The sequence below is a fragment of the Onychostoma macrolepis genome, chromosome 08 (assembly GCF_012432095.1).
Source record: "Onychostoma macrolepis isolate SWU-2019 chromosome 08, ASM1243209v1, whole genome shotgun sequence".
NCBI lineage: Eukaryota > Metazoa > Chordata > Actinopteri > Cypriniformes > Cyprinidae > Onychostoma > Onychostoma macrolepis.
In genome coordinates, this window is record NC_081162.1 from 16,721,461 (window position 1) to 16,743,641 (window position 22,181).

General features: G+C 38.1%; 1 protein-coding gene across 13 annotated transcripts in view; it reads left to right on the top strand.

Annotated features, from left to right (window-relative positions):
• Positions 1–22,181, top strand: part of LOC131545256 (IQ motif and SEC7 domain-containing protein 2) — a 108,780-nt gene that overhangs the window by 55,728 nt on the left and 30,871 nt on the right. For 10 of the 13 annotated variants that reach the window (XR_009272379.1, XR_009272378.1, XR_009272381.1 and 7 more), the window contains exons 3-14: positions 8,593–8,878; positions 10,246–10,446; positions 10,579–10,755; positions 11,414–12,471; positions 16,340–16,501; positions 16,678–16,800; positions 16,886–17,052; positions 17,162–17,301; positions 17,471–17,596; positions 18,852–18,951; positions 19,499–19,660; positions 19,852–20,043. Coding sequence is in view for 6 of the 13 variants with exons in the window: in XM_058783909.1 (XP_058639892.1) it covers positions 8,593–8,878; positions 10,246–10,446; positions 10,579–10,755; positions 11,414–12,471; positions 16,340–16,501; positions 16,678–16,800; positions 16,886–17,052; positions 17,162–17,301; positions 17,471–17,596; positions 18,852–18,951; positions 19,499–19,660; positions 19,852–20,043 (2,894 nt within the window). In the remaining 7 variants the exon portion in view is untranslated. Of the gene's footprint in view, positions 1–8,592; positions 8,879–10,245; positions 10,447–10,578; positions 10,756–11,413; positions 12,472–16,339; positions 16,502–16,677; positions 16,801–16,885; positions 17,053–17,161; positions 17,302–17,470; positions 17,597–18,851; positions 18,952–19,498; positions 19,661–19,851; positions 20,044–21,821; positions 21,872–22,181 lie in introns of all 13 variants that reach the window. The other 3 variants (XM_058783905.1, XM_058783906.1, XM_058783907.1) reach the window with 1 other exon arrangement.

Sequence of the window (22,181 nt, forward strand, 5' to 3'; positions counted from 1 at the left end):
TCTTCAGGCATTATAGGAGAACATTTAGAGCTGTTAAACTGGCAAATGGAGGTTTCAAAAAGTATTGAATAAAAGGGTGCCGTTAATTGTGGCCAATGTGTATTAGAGATAAACTTTTATTTCATAATAATATTTCCCACCATTTTAAATTCTTATTATCCAATGAAAGGTTAGATTTTTGTGAATTCTTTAAAATAAAAGATCAAAAGGATTAGCAATGCAGATTAATTTTCACAGCCTTTTTTGATCACATTTATCAAGGGTGCCTATATTTCTGGCCATGACTGTACTATAAATATTAATTTCTGCTGTACTTTTGTTAAATAGAAAAGCATGAAAATTCATCAAATTTTTTCACCTGCATGAATTTTTTTTTTCTGAGAACTAACCCTTAAATATACTCAAATAAACATGTGAACGCCATGGTTTTCTATTTTGTGCATTATAACAAACTAAAAAGGCTACAAAAATGAGTACAATACCTTTCTCTCTACATCTTTAATGAAGATCTCACTCGCAACATCACTTCCAACTCAAGGCTACTGATACTAGACTGATATGGTGGAATTACTGTAATTCTGAGCCTGAACTAATTAAACACGATGATGAAAATCGATAAAATTGCTAATAAAATAGCTCAGAGCTGTTACGAGCTGCCCCCAGCTTCTGTAGCAAACATACAAGCTCCATTCCAAAACCTAGTGTGCTGCCTACGGAGGCAGCATTTTAAGACATCACATGGCTGTTCCAGAAGGTAGGCAGCTTAATTATGCCGCCTCCTACCTTGCTTTGGTCAAATTCGAAGGCAACATCGCATATATCCTTTATAGAGAAGGCAATTCTATAATACATTGTTATGAGCTCTGTAAAAAAATCTATCTTAAGATGGTTGAAGCCAGCTTATATTATCATAAAAATGGTTTAATTGCAGTTATAAAGTGTTTTTCCTGATATTTAGTTTTGTTTTTTATGCTTTGGAGTATTGTAGTGTTTGCTTAGCAGCATGCTAGCACTAAACTTATTTGAAATTAATTATGAAAATGTATATCCCTTGGAATAAGCACAAAACATAAGCAACTGCATGTTTTCTTGTAGAATATAAGTTTATTATTACTTCTCGATTATGTATATTTGATATTTGTGGTGGGTTGCTTGTGGGTTGTGGTGACATAAATTGGTATAGATTTACACAGAACTAACTGAGGAAACAATTCAATATCCTTCTAAGGTCAATGGCGCACACTCTGTATATCTGTTTATCAGACATTTTGCTTTTTCTAACAGCTAGATGTTTGCAGAACGTGAAATGTTTTAGAGGTTATTGTGGAACGACTTTTAAACATGATAAAGAATATCAATTACTCAAAAATCATGACTCAGTCTAGCAGAGTGACATAATTTTAAAGTGCACCATTATATGATGTCAGATGAATGGTATAGTGATAGTGACATTAACATAAGCCCAAGATCATTCTGTTGAAAGCAAATGGCTCTTTTAGATCATAAAGGTAATGGTGCTACTTTTTATTACTTCGCTATTGGTTTTATAGAGCAAGCTAAAGCTGTATTAATGTCTGCTGAGTCCTGTATATTTTTGTTGATTTACTCATTTTATTGTGAGTATTATGCATTTACAAATCTGTTTTAATTGGCCTATGTACTTCTGTCTAGTGGAAGAATGGGAAGTACTGTATTGTCTTACTAACTGAGGCACATGATAACATTATAATCTGAGTTTCCATATTATCTGTATTTTAATGTATGCAAGATTAGCACACTTTAAATTGAAAGTGTTCGGGTGGCCATTTCTAGTGGATCCATGCATGCTTTTAAACTATATTGCAGAAACGCTTGCAAACTTTTTCTGTACTAACACTGCCAAATGCATGTAGCAGCCTGAGTGACATTCAATTAACAGCCGTTCACTGACTCGCACGGAAATATTCCTTTCTGTCAGCATCTGCCCACGGACGTCTTCATGAAAATACACAAGCAAACAAATGCACATGCATATTCTGCTCTCAGTGCACTTTAACTTTTAGAAATGGTTTCTTATCTTCTTCTGTGAAGTAATTTATTAAATCAGATATCTATGTGAAGAATTACATCTGCTTAATGAAAAAATGTAATTTGCTCATCCTCATGGTGTTGTTGTCAGTATAATAAAGGAGAATGAGGACTGGGGCTGTCAAAAAAAAAATTATAAAAGTGGGCCATATGAAATGTGCACTATATATATTCTTCATTCACTAGTAAGCTTTCCATTCAGATATTAACCTGTAAAGCCCTGCGCATGACATGCAGATTGTGGCAATATTATGACCAAAAATGAACTAAATTAAAGCAACATGAATTTTCAATTCATCAAATAATTCTGAATAAAAGTATTATTACAAAAATATTAAGCAGCACAGCGGTTTTTAATATTGATAAAAATACTTTTACTACTACTACTACTACTACTACTACTACTACTAATAATAATAATTTTACTAATATGTTTCTTGAGCAGCAAATCAGCATTTTGAAGGATCATGTGACAAAAGTCTGGAATAATGGCTAATAAATTACTTTTTTTAAATAAATTAAAATAGAAAACAGCTACAATATTTCACAATATTACCCTTTTACTGTATTTTTGATCAAATACAGCCTTGGTGAGCATAAGAGACTTCTTTCAAAAACAAAACAAAATAAAATCTTGAACAATAGTGTATATTACAAGAATGAATCTGTGTGTATAGTAGTGAGCTGAACAAGGACTAAGGTGATGTGTTTGTATGTGTCCCTTTGTGTGACTTTCCCTGGGAGGTGCAGACAGCACGGTTTGCCCACACACACATGCACCATGTGACTGGAATCCTACCACAGCTGCATACGCGTCATGAGCAAACACACACACACATACATGCTCATATCTAAAGTCACTCACACTGATCACCACAGGATTGCACGGCTGGAGTACTCGGCACTATTCCTGGACACACATTACAACACAAGGTCTGATGGACAGGAGGGAAAGTCTGAAGGACATTTATTGCCATGTGTATGATTGAGAGAGATAAATGCCAGATGCTGCCTTTTGGTGGAACAGTATATTGTGAAACTGTGTTCTGTATGACAGTCCTACACTGAATGTTACAGTGTGTAGCGGTATACTATTTCAGTTGATTGCTGTAGAGCCGATTGTTTTGAAGGTTTGCTGTTGCTGGCAAAACTCAGCTGTTGCCGTGTTGGTAGTTACCAGTCCCCTGGTGTGAAGAGATTTGTTACGCGCAGAGAGAGAGAGAGAGAGACTATGTGTGTGTGTGTTTTGCTGCTGTACTGCTTGTAAACTGCATCAGCACTGCAGTAATTGACAGATCGTCGATGCAGTCATCAGGAAACCCACCGGCATGATTCTGCTGATCCCAGAGCAGCTCTTACGCAAACGCACGCTCCCTATCACACCGCTGCAGACATCATGTGTGAGTTTTTGTTCAACTCCTTAGCCATGCGCTTCCATCGAAAGACTAAACTCCCGCACAGGGCACACGCTTACATGTGAGTAAAGGACTGAAAAAAAAGCAAAAAAAACCCGGAATATTCAATGTTAAACGTTATGTGTGAGGATATGGGACAAAAGTTTAGATTGACCAATATTGCTTTTTTTATGACCAAATACAAATGATCTTTAAGCGTCTGATAACCAGTGTAAATAATCAATTTTTAATTATTTGTGCTCTTTGTGTAAATGATCATCAAATTATAGAAGTAAAGATAATATGCAGAATCATAATAATAATAATAATGCAAAATTAAAACAATTTTGCGTAATCTCTCTGTCTCTCTCTTCCTTCGGCTTGCTCCCTTTATCAGGGGTCACCACAGTGGAGTGATCCACATTTGGCACATGTTTTACGCTGGATGCCCTTCCTGCCGCAACCCAGCCCTGAGAGTGTATCCAACTCGAATTTTGCATAAACTACTACTACAAATAATCATTAGTAGTTGCAGGAGTAGTGGTAGTAGTTTTTGCAAAGTTGATTTGATAAGATTAAAAAAACTTTAGAATAAAGTAACCTATTCAGCAGAAAAGTTAATATTTTGGTTAAATATATACAGTGGGTACGGAAAGTATTCAGACCCCCTTACATTTTTCACTCTTTGTTATATTGCAGCCATTTGCTAAAATCATTTAAGTTCCTTTTTTCCCTCATTAATGTACACACAGCACCCCATATTGACAGAAAAACAGAATTGTTGACATTTTTGCAGATTTATTAAAAAAGAAAAACTGAAATATCACATGGTCCTAAGTATTCAGACCCTTTGCTCAGTATTTAGTAGAAGCACCCTTTTGATCTAATACAGCCATGAGTCTTTTTGGGAAAGATGCAACAAGTTTTTCACACCTGGATTTGGGGATCCTCTGCCATTCCTCCTTGCAGATCCTCTCCAGTTCTGTCAGGTTGGATGGTAAACGTTGGTGGACAGCCATTTTTAGGTCTCTCCAGAGATGCTCAATTGGGTTTAAGTCAGGGCTCTGGCTGGGCCATTCAAGAACAGTCACGGAGTTGTTGTGAAGCCACTCCTTCGTTATTTTAGCTGTGTGCTTAGGGTCATTGTCTTGTTGGAAGGTAAACCTTCGGCCCAGTCTGTCCTGAGCACTCTGGAGAAGGTTTTCGTCCAGGATATCCCTGTACTTGGCCGCATTCATCTTTCCCTCGATTGCAACCAGTCGTCCTGTCCCTGCAGCTGAAAAACACCCCACAGCATGATGCTGCCACCACCATGCTTCACTGTTGGGACTGTATTGGACAGGTGATGAGCAGTGCCTGGTTTTCTCCACATACCGCTTAGAATTAAGGCCAAAAGTTCTATCTTGGTCTCATCAGACCAGAGAATCTTATTCAGGTGTTTTTTAGCAAACTCCATGCGGGCTTTCATGTGTCTTGCACTGAGGAGAGGCTTCCGTCGGGCCACTCTGCCATAAAGTCCCGACTGGTGGAGGGCTGCAGTGATGGTTGACTTTCTACAACTTTCTCCCATCTCCCGACTGCATCTCTGGAGCTCAGCCACAGTGTTCTTTGGGTTCTTCTTTACCTCTCTCACCAAGGCTCTTCTCCCTCGATAGCTCAGTTTGGCCGGACAGCCAGCTCTAGGAAGGGTTCTGGTCGTCCCAAACGTCTTCCATTTAAGGATTATGGAGGCCACTGTGCTCTTAGGAACCTTAAGTGCAGCAGAAATTTTTTTGTAGCCTTGGCCAGATCTGTGCCTTGCCACAATTCTGTCTCTGAGCTCTTCAGGCAGTTCCTTTGACCTCATGATTCTCATTTGCTCTGACATGCACTGTGAGCTGTAAGGTCTTATATAGACAGGTGTGTGGCTTTCCTAATCAAGTCCAATCAGTATAATCAAACACAGCTGGACTCAAATGAAGGTGTAGAACCATCAGATGATCAGAAGAAATGGACAGCACCTGAGTTAAATATATGAGTGTCATAGCAAAGGGTCTGAATACTTAGGACCATGTGATATTTCAGTTTTTCTTTTTTAATAAATCTGCAAAAATGTCAACAATTCTGTGTTTTTCTGTCAATATGGGGTGCTGTGTGTACATTAATGAGGAAAAAAAATGAACTTAAATGATTTTAGCAAATGGCTGCAATATAACAAAGAGTGAAAAATTTAAGGGGGTCTGAATACTTTCCGTACCCACTGTGTGTATGTGTGTATATATATAATATATATATATATATATATATTAGAGATGCGCGGATGAGCTCAAACGTCACCCGAATCCGCTGCTTCAAATAAATTATCTGCCCGCCACCCACCCGCACCTATATTTTTCTCTGATATAAATAACCGAGACCCGACCCGCACCCGATCGTCACTTTACAATGATTCTAATTAGACTAATTCTTATTTTTGCACGATGATATGATGAATGGATGGTTCATTTTTAACAGCAGATTCAGTGACGTGACAGCTGATCTGCGCATCACGTCTGCCGCGCATTACGGCTCCGACGCGGCCATCGGAGCTGATCACGGTCGCTCTAGTCAGGTCAGTCACTCAGACTGACCTGAGATTTGCCCCGCAAACATTTCAGCAGTAAATTATAGGCCCGTGTGTCCCGTATTTCTGTGGACTGAACCAGCCATGCCATCAATAATGAATGTATCAGTCTTTTGCATGCCAAAGTCAATTTCTGCTTATAAACATTACGTCAAATAGAAAGAGAAAATCGTGCTACACGCACTTTCATGAGATCAGGTTAGACTACAATTAATTTTACAAATGGGAATACAACGAATTCATGACAATGTTTTACATTCAAGCTACCCTTAAAATTTATAGTTAAAAGTTCTTTAAAATCATCTGGAATGCAATAAAGTAATTTTAAAAGCTGTTTTTAAAGCATTTGCTGCATGGATTAAAAAATAGGCTAATAAATAATTCACATATCAGACAAAATTGGTTGCAGAAAATCCTTTACATTTTAAGGAAGTCAGAGCAGAGCAACATAAAAATATAATCGGGCCTGTTTTAGGCTTTTCTTTATTTTCATATTTTAGACGGTGATGAAAAATGACTCGCCGACCCTTTATAGTTCCGAATGATGTATTACTCTTACCTTTATGAGCAAAAAATACAGCGTATTTTAAGTTGTTTCCACCATCAAGAAAAAAATGCAAGTGCCCGCTCTGGCGCCTCCATGTCCTACAAAGTGCGCTTCAGCTTCCACTCTCCACACAAAATATTAAATATGCACCTAGCGCATTTATATAGTTCAAACATTTAAACTAACATTGTGATATGCTTGAACTGTTTATATCTATAGATTTTATTTTAGGCAAGTCGTGATGATTTGAGAAGGCTAAATTGATCAAACATAGGCTATGATCAGCTCACTGTCTGCCACTGGCCGGTCGTTATTTAAAAAAAAACAACCTTACATGTAACGAACAAAAAGTGCTCCAAACGTTTTTATAAATTAACTTGATAAAAAACTAAAGGAAATATAATCACTTTACCATTACATAGCCTACATACGGAACAAAACGTCGTCGGAGCCGTAAGGGGTAAAGGTAACAGGCTAATACAATGATAATAGGCTGCTTTTAAATGAACATTTAATTAAAAAACAAAAGTTCTTCTTTGGCCAGATTATAGTCTACACTTTCTTAATAGCATAAACACACGCTTTACTCCATTCAAACCCCAGACAGCAAGCAGTGTCGGCCCAGATCCGGCCCACATCTGGCCCGTATGGATTTCACGACGGCCAGATGTGGGCCGGATCTTGGCCAACACTATGTTGCTGTCTGGGACTTTATCTGGAATGCCACTGTATCTGTCAATGCAACTCACTGCAACTTCCCGAACAGGCAAACACACACAAAAATAAAATCTGCGTGTCTGTCTGCCTGATAAAAAAAATTAATTTAAAATATGTTAATATTTTAGAGAATATTTGCATCACTAATGATTTATCTCATCCGCCCGCGACCCACCCGCAATTAATTAGAATGTATTTTTTATTACATGACCCACCCGACCAGCGGATTACCTGCGGGCCCCGCGGATACAACCGCCATCCGCGCATCACTAATATATATATATATATATATATATATATATATATGGACTACGTTAGACTACAACAATGAAACTTGCATTATTATTAGGCATAACAATAACTTTATTATTATTGTTGTTTATGTTGTTGCAATGTTTTCTTAATATTATAGAACTGTTAACTAAATTGAACATTTTCAGTTTTAGAAAAAAATGATGGTGAAACCGTTTTAACTGTAGAGAATAGGTTTAGTTGGTAGCATTATGATGAATTGTGCCCAGATAAATATTTTTGTGTACATATGCAGCATTTTCAGATTAGCTGTTTTCAATAACTAAAAACAAATCAGCAATTGAAAAAGAAAGATGTAATGTGACTAAAAAATACAAATTAAAAATATTAAAGATAATATACATATATAAAATGAAATAGCAAAAAAAAAAAGTGGTTTCCTTTAGTAATGCTTGGAACAGGAAGTGAGTCATCACAGTACAGTACACCTGCTTTAGGGTGAGAGGGATACTGAAGTCTGACTTACCTTTGTACACCTTTTCCTTCTTTTTTGTGTTTCTCTGCCTCTCTTTCTCTCTGAGTCATCATCGAATGACTCAGTTCTTATAATTTTTTTATGCCTGGCTTCTTTCGTTGACAGTATGCCACACATGCCACTGTTTTTCCCTTCCATCTCTCTCTCTCTCTCTCTCTCTCTCTCTCTCTCACTCTCTGCCTCTTTCTCTATGCTTCATGTCCTCTCTCTGTTCCTCTTTCACACTCCCTCCATCTTCTCTTGTTCCTCCCTCGTTCTCCTGTATTCCGGCCAGATGGCTGAGTCCTGACTGGGCTGCATATGGGCATTTGAAATGCTAATGTTGGTTAGTGTGCTAATATGTTTGTCTACACTGATCCGTTTCAGTGCCAAGATTACAGACTTGTTTTAGTCTCAACTTGTCAACAGATAAGACCGTTTGTGGCAGTTGTTGACCTAGAGGTCTTTCTCTATCTCTCTTTATCTTGTTTCCTCCCAGTGTGGAGGGAGATCCTCAGTGTCCGGACACGGCTAGCTTTTCCGACAGCACCTGTAGTCAGGGCCCATACCTGGGCAGCTCGGAGCGCTACGGGAACATCCGAAACATTCCTGGCCCTCAGGGGCCTCCAGTGGCCCCTTCGAGTCCAGCGACCCTGGCCTGGGCGCAACGGACCCGCAACCAGCCCGCCAGCCTGGCACTCCGCAAGCAAGAGGAAGAAGAGAGCAAGCGCTGCAAAGTGCTCTCTGACAGCTATGAGCTTTCCACGGACCTGCAGGACAAGAAGGTGAGGATCTGCGTTCCTCAAGAAACATGATCCTTAAGGTCTTTTAGAGGTCTCTTGAAGATCGCATTGCGTACTTACCATGGTTAAGGGTTCACCTGGTCATGGAAATTCAAAATTGTGATGTAAAGTGGCCTAGAAATTGGTCATAGAAATGAACAAATTATAATATAATATAAATTCTTATTTTTTATTGACTAGAAATCACTCATAAATCTAAAACAATCTTTTAAAAAAAATACAATAAAATTGGGAATTAGGGTCAGTGATATGATGCTTTTTTGTCCTGATATATTAATTTAAACGAACAAACGGAGAAAAAAAAAACATTAAAAATGAAAATCACATATACAAAGATTAAAATACATCTCTTTTGTGTTGAGCATGTCATGTTCTAATTTATTTTTGGTGCAAAAAGCCAAATATTTCAGGATGGTACAATAAACCAAAAAAGCTGAAATTTATGAAAAGAAAACCTCATTGAGTAGCTTAAACTTTTATTACAATTTATTAGAAAAAAAGAAGGTAAGCAGTTTTGTAAAAATATTATAAATATTTAAAAACTTTTGAAAAATGTGTGGGAACAATGCGTAGTACAGCCAGGATTATATCAGATGGTCTTGGCATGGTGCTCTTATACTGTATATAGTGTGAAAATAAATGTACATCATATTTATGTACAATAGCACAAGTGATGTAATGAAAATCATGGTGTCATCTCCAAAAAGCAGTTAATACTATGTTTTAATATCATTAATGAAAGGAAATCTTCAGTTTATCAAACACTGTTTACTTTTTTGAAGTGTTTTGTGCTTAATTAATGTTTATCCTAATTCTCAGTGGCACAAACAGCCCATAGGAACATCTACTTATCACAAAGTGTTTGTGTTTTAATGTGCATGGAGGCCATCTTACAGGCTTTAATCTACAGTCATGCTTCGAATGTACATAATGGCCTCCGGTCATGCTAATGTGAAGCCAAACCTCCATCATCTCACATAATGAAAGATGGGATTGCAGTTATGATGCAGAGTGCTGTTATGCTTTCATATTAAATACTAAGGATCTCTGCATTGTGGAATTATCCATTCATGTAGGGGTGATGAAAATAATCCAACACCCCAATATCTACAGAATTACTGCTGCACTTTTTTTCTTTTAATAATAATTGAGAAAGACTGCTGTTAAATAAATATTTATTAGATTCTTTGTATTTCAGGTTTAATGAGTAAAGCATTTAGATGCATTATACATTATTAGGTTTGAAGAAAACAATGCATCACTTCTTTTCCTCTTTTGCACTCTTTATTCAATTCTATTCCCTTATCATGCTCTCTTTCTCTCTGTTTGTCCATCTTTCTTTTTATCAGGTGGAGATGCTGGAGAGGAAGTATGGCGGTTACTTCCTGAGCAGACGAGCGGCTCGCACGATACAGACGGCGTTCCGGCAGTATCGCATGAACAAGAACTTTCAACGGTTGCGCAGTTCCGCCTCTGAAAGCCGAATGACTCGCCGGATCATCCTGTCGAACATGCGTTCGCAGTATTCGTTTGACGAACGACAGCCACAGGCAATATAACAGTATAATGGTTAAAACCTGCATAAAGTAGAAAATTCAGCGCGACTGTGAGATCTTAATTCTGTTTTATGATGTTTACATAATTTCCATAAGTTCCTCTTTTTGCTATTCATGATTCTATAGGTTCAGCCCCAGACACCCCAGCAGCAGCAAGGTCGATATACCAGCCATCACACTTCGACTCTGGGCACAGCTAGCCAGACAGGAACCACAGACTCACAGCAGGAGACTGACTCACCCGCACACTGTCCTTCAGACAGAGAGGAGTACTCGCGTGCAGACGATGCTTTCAACAAACAGGTGACAGATGTGTGAACCCTTAGATTAAAGTTATGTTTATTTAGGTTTAAATTAATTTCAATACAGGTCAGATATATAGTTGGGATAGAATAGATTTAGACTGTCTTAGAATTGGTATAAAATTGTTGTTCATGTTTCCTTTGAAACAAATGGTGTGGTCTTACAACTCAGGCATCATTTCCTTCATTTCTAAATGACAAGCCACAGCATTACACTAAAAGAACATTTGGTTACTTGTCAATTAGCAGACACTTTTTTCCAAAGCATCTTACTGCAGAGACATTCTCCCTGGAGCCTTGAAAGCCTTTATAAACCATCACAACGGTCATTAGCAGATCCAGAAAAAAAAAAAAATCAGGGCTTTTTTCAAATGCTGTTTACACAAAAATATTAAACATTAATAACATTAATAGTAATTATTGAGTGCCAAATCAGCGTATTAAAATGATTTCTAAATTATTTCTAAAAGACTGGACTGCTGAAAATTCAGTTAAAAAAATTTAAATTGTAAAAATATTTCAAAATATTGCTGTTTATTTTGTATTTGGTCTTATAAATGCATTCTGGTGAGTGTGAGAGACTCCCAAACACATTACAAATCTTACAGACCCCAAACTTTTGAGCAGTAGTGTAAATGTCTGTGTGCTTCCTCTCTCAGGTGACATCTCTGGCTGACTCTATGGATGACACTCTGACGTGTCAGTCCGGCCGAGGGGACTCTCAGGACGGTGGTGGGGGAGGTGGTGAGGAGAGCGAGGATTTCAGCGAGTGTGTATGGAGTAGCAAACCTACCTCGCGTAGGGGGGTCATGGGGGAGCAAGAACGTCTGGGGGTCATGCACGAGGACAGCACAGCTACCTCGTACAGCGACGTCACACTTTATATGGACGACGGCATGCCGTGTTCTCCACTATCCATCGAGCGGGTTCCCTCCAGCACGGACACTGAGTACTGGGGTGTCAGCAGCGGGGTCGGAGGACGTGAAGACAGCCGGGAAACAGAGGGCGGCGGGAGCAATAACAGCCGGCGTAGCACGCCATGCACCGAATGCAGAGATTTCCGGTTACGGGGGTCACACCTCCCCGTTCTCACCATAGAGCCGCCTAGTGACAGCTCTGTTGACATGAGTGACCGTTCAGATCGAGGCTCCCTCAGCAGGCAGCTGCTTTACGAGCAGGAGCCTACGGCGGGTGGGTCACCTCAAGGGACTCTCAAACACAACCCCGTCCCTCGCACGCCCAATCCCTGTGCGGCACAGGGCCAGACTCGACCCCCGGGTCGCCCCATCCCATCCCCTCTTCCAACACACGTACCACACCACACAATGATGCACCACCATCACCACCCACACCTTCACCATCCATTGCACCACCACCCTATGCCACACATCCATCACCCCTACCCAGACCCAACGTCTCCCTCACCCACTCAGCCTCCACTCACACCACTTTCTTCCTCGTCCTCCGCGCCACTGCCCACTACTGGCCTGGAGCACTCGGATGGGGACAACGACTCCCTGAACTCCACCACCAATTCCAATGAGACCATTAACTGCAGCTCAGGCTCTTCGTCTAGGGACAGTCTAAGGGAACCGTTGCCTCCTCTAGGAAAACAGACCTATCAGAGAGAGAGCAGGCATAGCTGGGACTCACCCGCCTTCAACAATGACGTGGTGCAAAGGAGGCATTACCGCATCGGACTGAACCTCTTCAACAAGTAAGAGATGTTCACCGAAATAGGACTGACATTGTACTGTTTCAGTTGAAATTTTAAATGATGAATTTAAACAAAATTTCCCTTTTTAATTTAAAATTCCCCTTTTATACACAAGATATACTTTTTATTAAATAATCATTTTAAATAAAATATTATCAAGAATGTTCAGTTTTCCACAAATGAGCATTCTTAATATTTATTGTTTTATTTAATATTGCTTTATTTAATATTTATCTATATACATATATATATTAGGGCTGTCAATAGATTAAAAAATTTAATCGCGATTAATCGCACCCTTTTTCTTTAAAAAATGCATTATCATCCCACAGAACTATATACATATAGAATATTAGGGCTGTGAATAGATTAAATTTTTTATTTAAAAGTGTTTTTTATTTATTAAATTAATCGAACACTTATCATGAAATTAAGCATATACCATTTATCTTGCATAATACGTTAATTTTGTCATTATTTACTATATCCAGCAAAGTAAACCAAAAGATTAAAGGGTGATTCTCACAAAACTGTATTTTCTGCAATCTTATTTCAAGATAAATTTAGATATCTTTTCAAAAAGGACACTTGGGAGACTCCAAAAGGACACCAAAGAACCAAATGATATAAGAAGTTCATATAATTGATACATTTGTGCACACTGACTAAACACAGCAACATACATAAGACAAATCAAAACATTATCCTGAATGTGTGTGGAAACAACGTGAACGTACTGAAATGTGTCTGTGCATGAATACAACATATGATCTGTGCGTCAAGAGCGCTCAAACACGGTGTATCAGACTCACGTGTGCTTAGGACTCCATCACCGCAATCATCTTTACCTTGATTGCAATCCTCAACCATCAAAAGAAGCTGGTTTGCTTTATCCAGCCGAGAAAACGTAGTTTGCATATCATACAGTGGTGGGATGTTTTGACATTACGTTCGGTCTGTATTTCAGTGGGTGAGCTATCATGCTCTTCAGAAACAATCACAGAGCTTGTGTTTTAAAGCGAAATTGATAATGCACTAAAATCGCAACGTGAGTATGTATTCTCTCCGCCATCTCTTATGTAATCAGCCTGGTTTTCTTTACATTAGCCCTGTTTTGGACTGATTGCTTGAATGGATTCGCTTGCTGGATCACTGGACTGAAAACTTTCCCGGACTTTAGCGGCTTAAAATTATAAGAAGTAAAAGAAGTAAAATTGGGAAAAAAGGTATAGAATAGAAATAGAAATTGTGTTTCAGTAATTTTGCGTTAATTGCGATAAATTATTTTAACACGTTATGGGTTTTGAATTAATCGCATGCGTTAATCGCATATATATATATTAGTCTGTCAATCGATTAAAAAATTTAATCGTGTTAATCACAGTCATGGTCTTAAAATATTAGGATTTACCTGTAAATGTTTTGAAATAAAGAAATGCATGACAAACTAGTTTAAGGAAACAGAACCTTTCACACTTCCGCCAGGTATGAGACATAATCCTTATTATTCTTTTATCATTATTCTTTTGTTTTTATTCAGCCATTATCAGCCTTTATACTGGCAATAAACGTTTACCAAGCCACATCGCTTCAATCCCAGTATACATTTACCCAACTATTATCAAAAGTATTTCTAAATAAATACAACAAAACATTTTCTTGTGACCTTACATGAAGTATTATGACAAAATGCATTATGAAGAAGAATTGGACCTGTTCTGCAGGTGCATTAGAGCTAATATTAGCATCATGCTTCATAGGACAATTTATTAGATTAATAGTACACTTTTACTCAGAACTCATTTCAAACTACCATCGAGTGTTTGTAATAACTTCCTTTTACGATCACATGTGGAATTTGGTCGTTTACTATTGTTAAAATATGCTATTTATAGCCTTTTATATCGCTGAACAAATTAGCATTTCAGATGTACACTTCCACTAGAGAAAATCACATACAAATATCCTATTGTAATCATGTGTTTATTATCTTATATAATCTATAGTGGCTGTTGTCATGTTTATTTCGGCTTTGTAAAAGCCTTAACATGTATGCTCTGGCTGAAACTCACGTTGTTTGTGATGTTACAACCGCCTCTCCGTTCTTAAGTTGCCAGGTATACATTCCAAGTATAATACACATTAGTAAAAGGATCTATTTGAATTTTTATTTGTCTATATACACCTTGGGAGGCTGTGGTACATTATAAAAGTAGCCCAAAAAACCGCAACCCACGGCTCTGTAATTTTTCCCGCAACTGTTTTTTCAAAATAGCCCACTTGTGCCGCTACCCTGGCAACACTGGTTCGCTGTACCCTCATCACACAATGATAGATGACCTTCCACACTGTGATGACGGAAGAAGTTGGGGTCAAACCTTATCAAATGATTCATTTGTGTTAAAAAATATTAACGCGTTAAAATTTTTAGATTAATTGCATGCGTTAACGCATTAACATTGAGATCCCTAATATATATATATATACATAAAGTTTATTTAAAATAGTGAAAAAAGAAATGATAAACAATATGTCCAGTACCGGTTTCACACTTTTTGGGGGCCTAAAGCAAAACCTTTTTTAGGGGGCCCCTGTCAGTGCATTCATAAAAATTCCAAAATGATCATCAACCCCTTAAACAGTTCTTTCAGACCAGTTTCTTTTGTTGTTTGACTAACATTAAATGACAGAGACAGCAGGTTTATTAGGCTGCTCTCACTTTAAGAACGAATGCACAGATCAAGCATTCGATTACTTTCCCAGCTGTTTATGTTCACTTAAGACATAACTGACTGCGTTTAAGTGAAAACTCGAGTAGACAGACATATTTTTGTGTGTATTTGTCCATTTAAGTGTATACCCGAAACCCAAAGTAGTGTTTTGCTCTGTTCTCGGATCACATGCACAGAAAGCCGCCTGGGGAACAATGTCTCTTTTGCAGCTCAGTATGCTTTTAATGTTTTTTTTTTTTCATCAAGTACATCCAGCAGGAAACTTTATATTAGGACAGTCACATTACATGATTTTATGCAGGAAGCGTGGCAGCTAAAATCAAAAACGAATCTAAAATTCTATTAATCACACAGCCCTAGACATTAAATCATCTTTGGGAACAAGGAGGGCCCATGGTGGTTTAGAAGCCCTACGCAATTTGCATACTTTGCATATAAGGATGACTGACACTGAATATGTCTCTTATAAGTTCATATAAACATTACCCTAAAATTTTGATGTTAGAAAGGTGTATGGGTCTATTTATTAACTAATCTATCTACAGATATCTCCTCCATATGGTTTATCACACCTGTCATATTTCATTTTTACATCTTAATATTGAGGAGATGACAGGCCCAGGGTGATTTCTATTGTTTCTATTCTATTGATTTCTATTGTGCCCAGGGTGATTAATACCTGTGTTAAAGATCACAGACGATTTATGGTAATACAGTTTTATTTTAACACAGTACTCCTATTATAAATCATGGAGAATTGATAATGAAAAGTAACTGTAACATTTTATGATGCAAGATTGATGTGTTATAAATCATTTAGCACCTTGGGAACTTTTTAGCAGGGTGCTTTAGAAATATAATTCTGATGAGGAAATGGAACTGTAAGCAGTCAAATGGATTTTAAGATCAAATGGCAGAGATCAATAAAAGACAATGCAGTCAAGCCAAAGACAGATGTGAACCTAAATCCAGTTGGATACAAAGAGTCAGATTTAATTTCTGCTGAAGTGTCTATTCATTTTCCTACCCTCAGGCTGTTGTTGCTATGTCTAGTTTTTCTTTATTTCAGTTTTTTACAGTTTTACTGGAATGAATCACATCCTATCTGTTTTATCCTCACTCTCCCTGTCTTCCAGGAAACCAGAGAAGGGGATCCAGTATTTGATAGAGAGGGGTTTTGTCTCAGACACACCTGTGGGCATTGCACGTTTCATCTTGGAGAGGAAAGGCCTAAGTAGACAGATGATCGGGGAGTTTCTGGGAAACCGACAGAAACAGTTCAACAAGGATGTGTTGGAGTTAGTAATGATGTTTTTCTGTCTTCCAACCCCAGACTGTAGCAAAGCATCCATATGCTGTTAACACCAGCCTGGAGGCAAAAAAAAAAAACAGAACCCAGACACTGGCTAAAAAATCAACACAAACATGTTGGCAGATGAATTTAGTGATCTTTCTTTCTGTTTTTCTTTCTCAGCTGTGTGTTGGATGAGATGGATTTCTCGGGCATGGATCTGGATGACGCCCTGAGGAAGTTTCAAGCTCAGATTAAGGTTCAGGGGGAAGCCCAGAAGGTGGAGAGACTAGTAGAGGCCTTCAGGTAGCCTTTTCTCTCATCTCAACCTGTGCTATTTTCTCTGAATTTCGTAGTTCCACATGAGGATCAACTTCTTTCTTTCTTACAGTCAGAGATACTGCGTGTGCAACCCTGCACTCGTCCGCCAATTTCAGAACCCAGACACGATCTTCATCCTGGCATTTGCCATCATCCTTCTCAACACAGACATGTACAGCCCCAACGTCAAAGCTGAGAGGAAAATGAAGCTGGAGGATTTTATCAAGAACCTTAGAGGTGATCCAATCCAAAATATCTTCAGAGTAATATTTGGCTTCCAATTAAAGACAATAGAGCAGTTTTCACCTTTTTTCTTGTTCGTTCTCCCCCTCTTTTTCATTGGCAGGAGTGGATAATGGACAGGATATTCCCAGGGATTTGTTAGTGGGCATCTACCAGCGCATTCAGAAATGGGAACTCAGGACAAACGATGACCATGTGTCTCAAGTGCAGGCCGTGGAGAGGGTCATTGTGGGCAAGAAACCTGTGAGTCAAACCATGTTTCACTCATGCATGTCATACTTTTGGTTGAAACCCCATATTGCTGTTCAGTTTGTAGTAAAAAGGCCATTTGGTCTCTAGTTTGTGTATTTGTGTGGCTTAGTGTGAGACAAACCAAGCTGTATTTTGATATGCTGTGTGTGTGTATGTGCAGGTGCTTTCTCTGCCACATCGCAGACTAGTGTGCTGTTGTCAGCTGTATGAAGTCCCTGACCCCAATCGACCCCAGCGGAGTGGAGTTCACCAGCGCGAGGTCTTCCTCTTTAATGACCTCCTAGTGGTGAGTCTTCACTTAGTGCATATTGGCCTAATTACTGTCAGAAGTCATAGTAGAGAAAAAGTACTCCCTTTGATTTAGAGTCATGCGCACTTACTGTAATTATATAATTATATTGCATTGGCAAATGTATACTAGATGAATAGGCCTACTGTTTCCATTTTTAGAAATCAAGAACATTTAGCCTATATAATATAACTGTATTCGGAGTAGGGCTGGACGATATGGGCAAAATTGACATCACAATATATTTCTTAATTTCGGTCGATACGATATAATTCCGATATCGATATGAACACTATTAAAAAAAGCCTCATAAAAACTGCCAAGAATGCCCACAACAGATGTCTGTACCAACAAACTTATGAAAAATGAATTTGCCAAGTCTATGAACTCCTCCTATAAAACTATATAATATTTTAGGGGGCGAAAAACAGCACAAATAAATTAATGTTCACCTTTTATTTGTATTTAGCCTTCATACAAACAAGAAAGCAGTAGGAGGCGCTTTGAGAGCGGTAGAACTAGCGGTTTCCCCGGTAACGGCTGTAATCTAAGCAGCTCTGCTTATGAACGCTACTTTTTCAGAAAAAATGAAAATGCCATCAAAACTATTCTGAAGACAGTATGTTCCCTTCAGAGATACATTCATATAAATCACCCGCTTTTTGGAACGTGCAGTGCTCATGTTTATTCAACGAAGTCAAACGCCACAAATAAATCATTGTATGGGAAACACTGGTACTGTAAATCGGAAATGTGTTTAAAAATCATATCACCGTTATTGAAAAAAATTATATCGCGATACATATTGATATTGAATTATTGTCCAGCCCTAATTCGGAGTTACATTGTACAATTTCAGATTTAATAACTGTATTTTTAGATTTTAATTTTAAGATTTAGAATTACAACTTTATCTTCAGGATTTATAAATATATATTCATGTAGTTTCATATACAGTATATACATAAAATATCTCTAGAATTAATTTATTAGTCACAATCAAGCAATTTTTGGTCCTCACTGCAGGGGTGTCAAAGCTTAAATACCTATTTGTACATATTATTAAACAAATCAAGACTATCTTATATTTTAGTTTGTTCAAAATTGCTAGTCTTGGTCTAGAGTAATTAGACACCAGCTATTAGACACAATGAAAAAAAAAACATTCAGTCATATGTATCTGAGAAATTTTGTGTATATGTATAATGATGATAACTACACAGCCTAACATCCCGTATGTTCCCGCCTTCAGGTAACGAAGATCTTTCAGAAGAAGAAGACGTCTGTGACTTACAGTTTCAGACAGTCTTTTCCCCTGGTGGAGATGCAGGTTCATATGTTCCAGAACTCCTGTAAGTATATTCATCCCTCCATCTGTCTGACCATCTGTCCCTCCTACTTTATTTATACTATCACTCCATTCCAGCTCGTTTACACACTCTGCTCTCATCCACTCCATCACTCCATTTCATCGCCATGCTTTCTCATTACCCTCTCCTTGCTTTCATGAAGGTGGTGTTTTGGTTTCTTAGCAGTATATGAAGGAGAAAAAGATGTCTATCTGAAAATCCTCTTCCATATATTGTGGCTGTGCCGTTAATTGTGAACGTCTGTCTTCTATTTATCTTAATCAGTATTTGTTTTCCATTAACAAAATATCTACTCATCTTTAAAAGAAGATACATTAGTTTGATGTAAAATTCCACATGATTAAGACCATATTATTTGAATTAAATATATCTTCCCTACCCCATTGACATGCTGAAGTACAGTACTTGTGTGGATTTTGTCAGAACGAGAGATCTATAACTAATTACATGTAGCACAGCACATCCCTCTTTATCTGGGTCTCTCTCTAATTGACTGCATTTACCCTCTATCTCTGTCCCTCTCTCTCAGACTATCCTCACGGTATCAGACTGACATCAGCGATGCCCGGCAGCGAGCGTAAGGTCCTGATTGTGTTCAATGCGCCGAGCCAGCAGGACCGAACGCGCTTCACCAGCGACCTGCGTGAGAGCATCGCTGAGGTTCAAGATATGGAGAAATACCGTGTAGAGTGTAAGAAATCGTTTAATGTTACCTGTTGTTTCACACATGACAGATCAAAAGCAAGAGGTTTTTTTCCTGTTTGCAAGCTGGCATTTCTGAAAATTTGCTGTGTATCTGTTAAATTATTATTTAGGGTTATTATTCATTATGGTAATAGTCAGCTTTTGCCAGCATTAACCCCTGGTCTTTCTTCTCCATAGCTGAGTTAGAGAAACAGAAAGGTGTGATGCGTCCAGGGCTCCTGAGTGGAGAAGGGGGCGGGGTTGGCGGAATGAAGACTGAAGCTGTGAACGGCACTCTGGGTAGGCCCAGTCTGGATGACACGTACACAGCAGGGGAGGGGCTTAAACGAACAGCACTTAGCTCCTCACTGAGAGACCTCTCCGAGACAGGTACAACACACATTCACAAAACAAACTCTCTTTTATTTAAACTACAGCTGTCAGTTTTATGTGTTCATTAAATGGAATTATTGCATAACAATGCAATAAGAATTACTACATTTTAATTATGGATGCTTCATGGATTTCTGTAGACCTATGTTGTAAAACAAACAATTTGATTTCTTAAACCACTTTTTTTCTGTTCGTTGCTTTTCCTGTAATGTCTTTTCAATTTCACTCAAATATAGACATTAATTGATTGGATTCAATACAAATAAATTACTGTGTATTATTTTTTTATAAACTATTGACAGCCATTGGGGGGAAATATTTATAAATCCACCATAGTTTTATCATGAAAGGCCTTCTGTTTGAACTTCTGTAAAGAAGTACAGTTTGACAGACACTGCCCTCTAATGGCACATCCTAGCATAAGGCTTCTTGAAAAAGTCTCTGGATAATTTTTTGCTGTGTTTAGTGTGTAAACTGTCACAGTATGCAAAATTTTGGTATGCATATAATGTACAGATGCTACATTTGTTAAGATGTGCAGTGGATAACAGAGCAGACTACATCCCACAATACAATGAGTGTTTGATGGGTCTGCCAAGTGTTAACGTATTTTTGCACAAAATTGTATATAAATAAAAAATAGCCATTTTATAGAGGATAACTCGAAGAATTGAATATAAATGTAATGTGGTCATGTGAAAAACTACTGTTTTAAATGCTTTTTGAACAGAGCCAATGTCGAGTTCAGTCATGTGAAGTTTTGTCAGTAGAATGGACTCTTATTCTAAAGTGTTACCATTTAATTTAAACAGTCATGCTTAAAGATGGCCATCTTTAAATATCTACACAAAGGCCATAGCATTGAAATTACATGCATATGGATATTGTATGTATACTTTCACACTTTATTTGCTTTTAATTTAGAACAGTTGATGATTATCTAATCACTATAACAAAATATGTTAGTCACACAGCACAACAAAAGCACAGCACTGTGTCTAGAACAGCTCACAGGTATCACACATCACGTTCAGTTCAAGCAGCAGTCTAAAACAGTTGATTTAATCACCAAATGGGCGAAAGTTTACTTTGAACAAAGTGGCGTTGATGAGTTTGAAGTGTTTAAAACAAAAAAAACAGTGCTAATGGAAAGAGAAAGTGCAATCTATATTATATCTCTCTAAACGAAGAATACTTTATTAGAGCCACAAGAAAGAGATACGTTTTGCTGAAAAATGCACAATACACAATTTTACAGCCTAGGGTGAGGTCATTATGTAAATTAACAATGATTTGGGACAAATATAATGTAATTTAATGGGAAACTATGTGAATGGCGATCTGTGGCAAGGCAGGAGTTTCTGTCGGCTGCATTTAAATCCGCGTCTGAAGTTTTCAGGCTCTGTGCAGCGCGCAGCCTGGCGTGTCAAAACAAACAGCACATGGTGTCAGTGATTCTGCCACTAGAGGCCGCTCTCGCACTGTCTAATGACAGCAGACCCCTCTCAGCTGCTCCAGCAATGGATGCAACCCAGTAAAACTATCAGCATGGATTTTTGCAGATTGTCGATAGTTTCAGCAATCAACTATCGGTGCTGATCAACGAAATCGATCAATCGGTCGAACTCTAGTCAGTATACATTTATGTACACGATTTGTAGACATTTATTCATTGTAAATGGATAATCCAGGGCCAAACACCCAGTACTGAGATGTTATAATATGTTTTCTCCATGGCCTTTGACCCTGACATTGCTGTGCTTGGTTGGGTACAGGAAAGCGAGGCCGTAGAAACAGCGTTGGCTCTTTGGATAGTACAATAGAAGTAAGTCAGGCTGATCTGCTAACAGCTTGTAATCATAATGAAATTGAATGATCTTGTGTTTCAGCTTTCCTAAATGCATGAGACCTCTGTGTTTAGCAAAAACAGCTTTGCATGAATTTTTGATTGTTGTGATGAAGTTCAGCATGTTTTAATCCTTATTGTGTAAAAAACTTAATTGGTGTTTGCTTTGCATGCAGCATGTTTAATAGGTTTTGCCTGGTGCTAATAACTAATGCATTGCTCTGGTAAATGAATGGCCCCAATCAGTATCTGAAGGCTGCTTCTGTTTTAGAGGTTTAGATGCATGTTT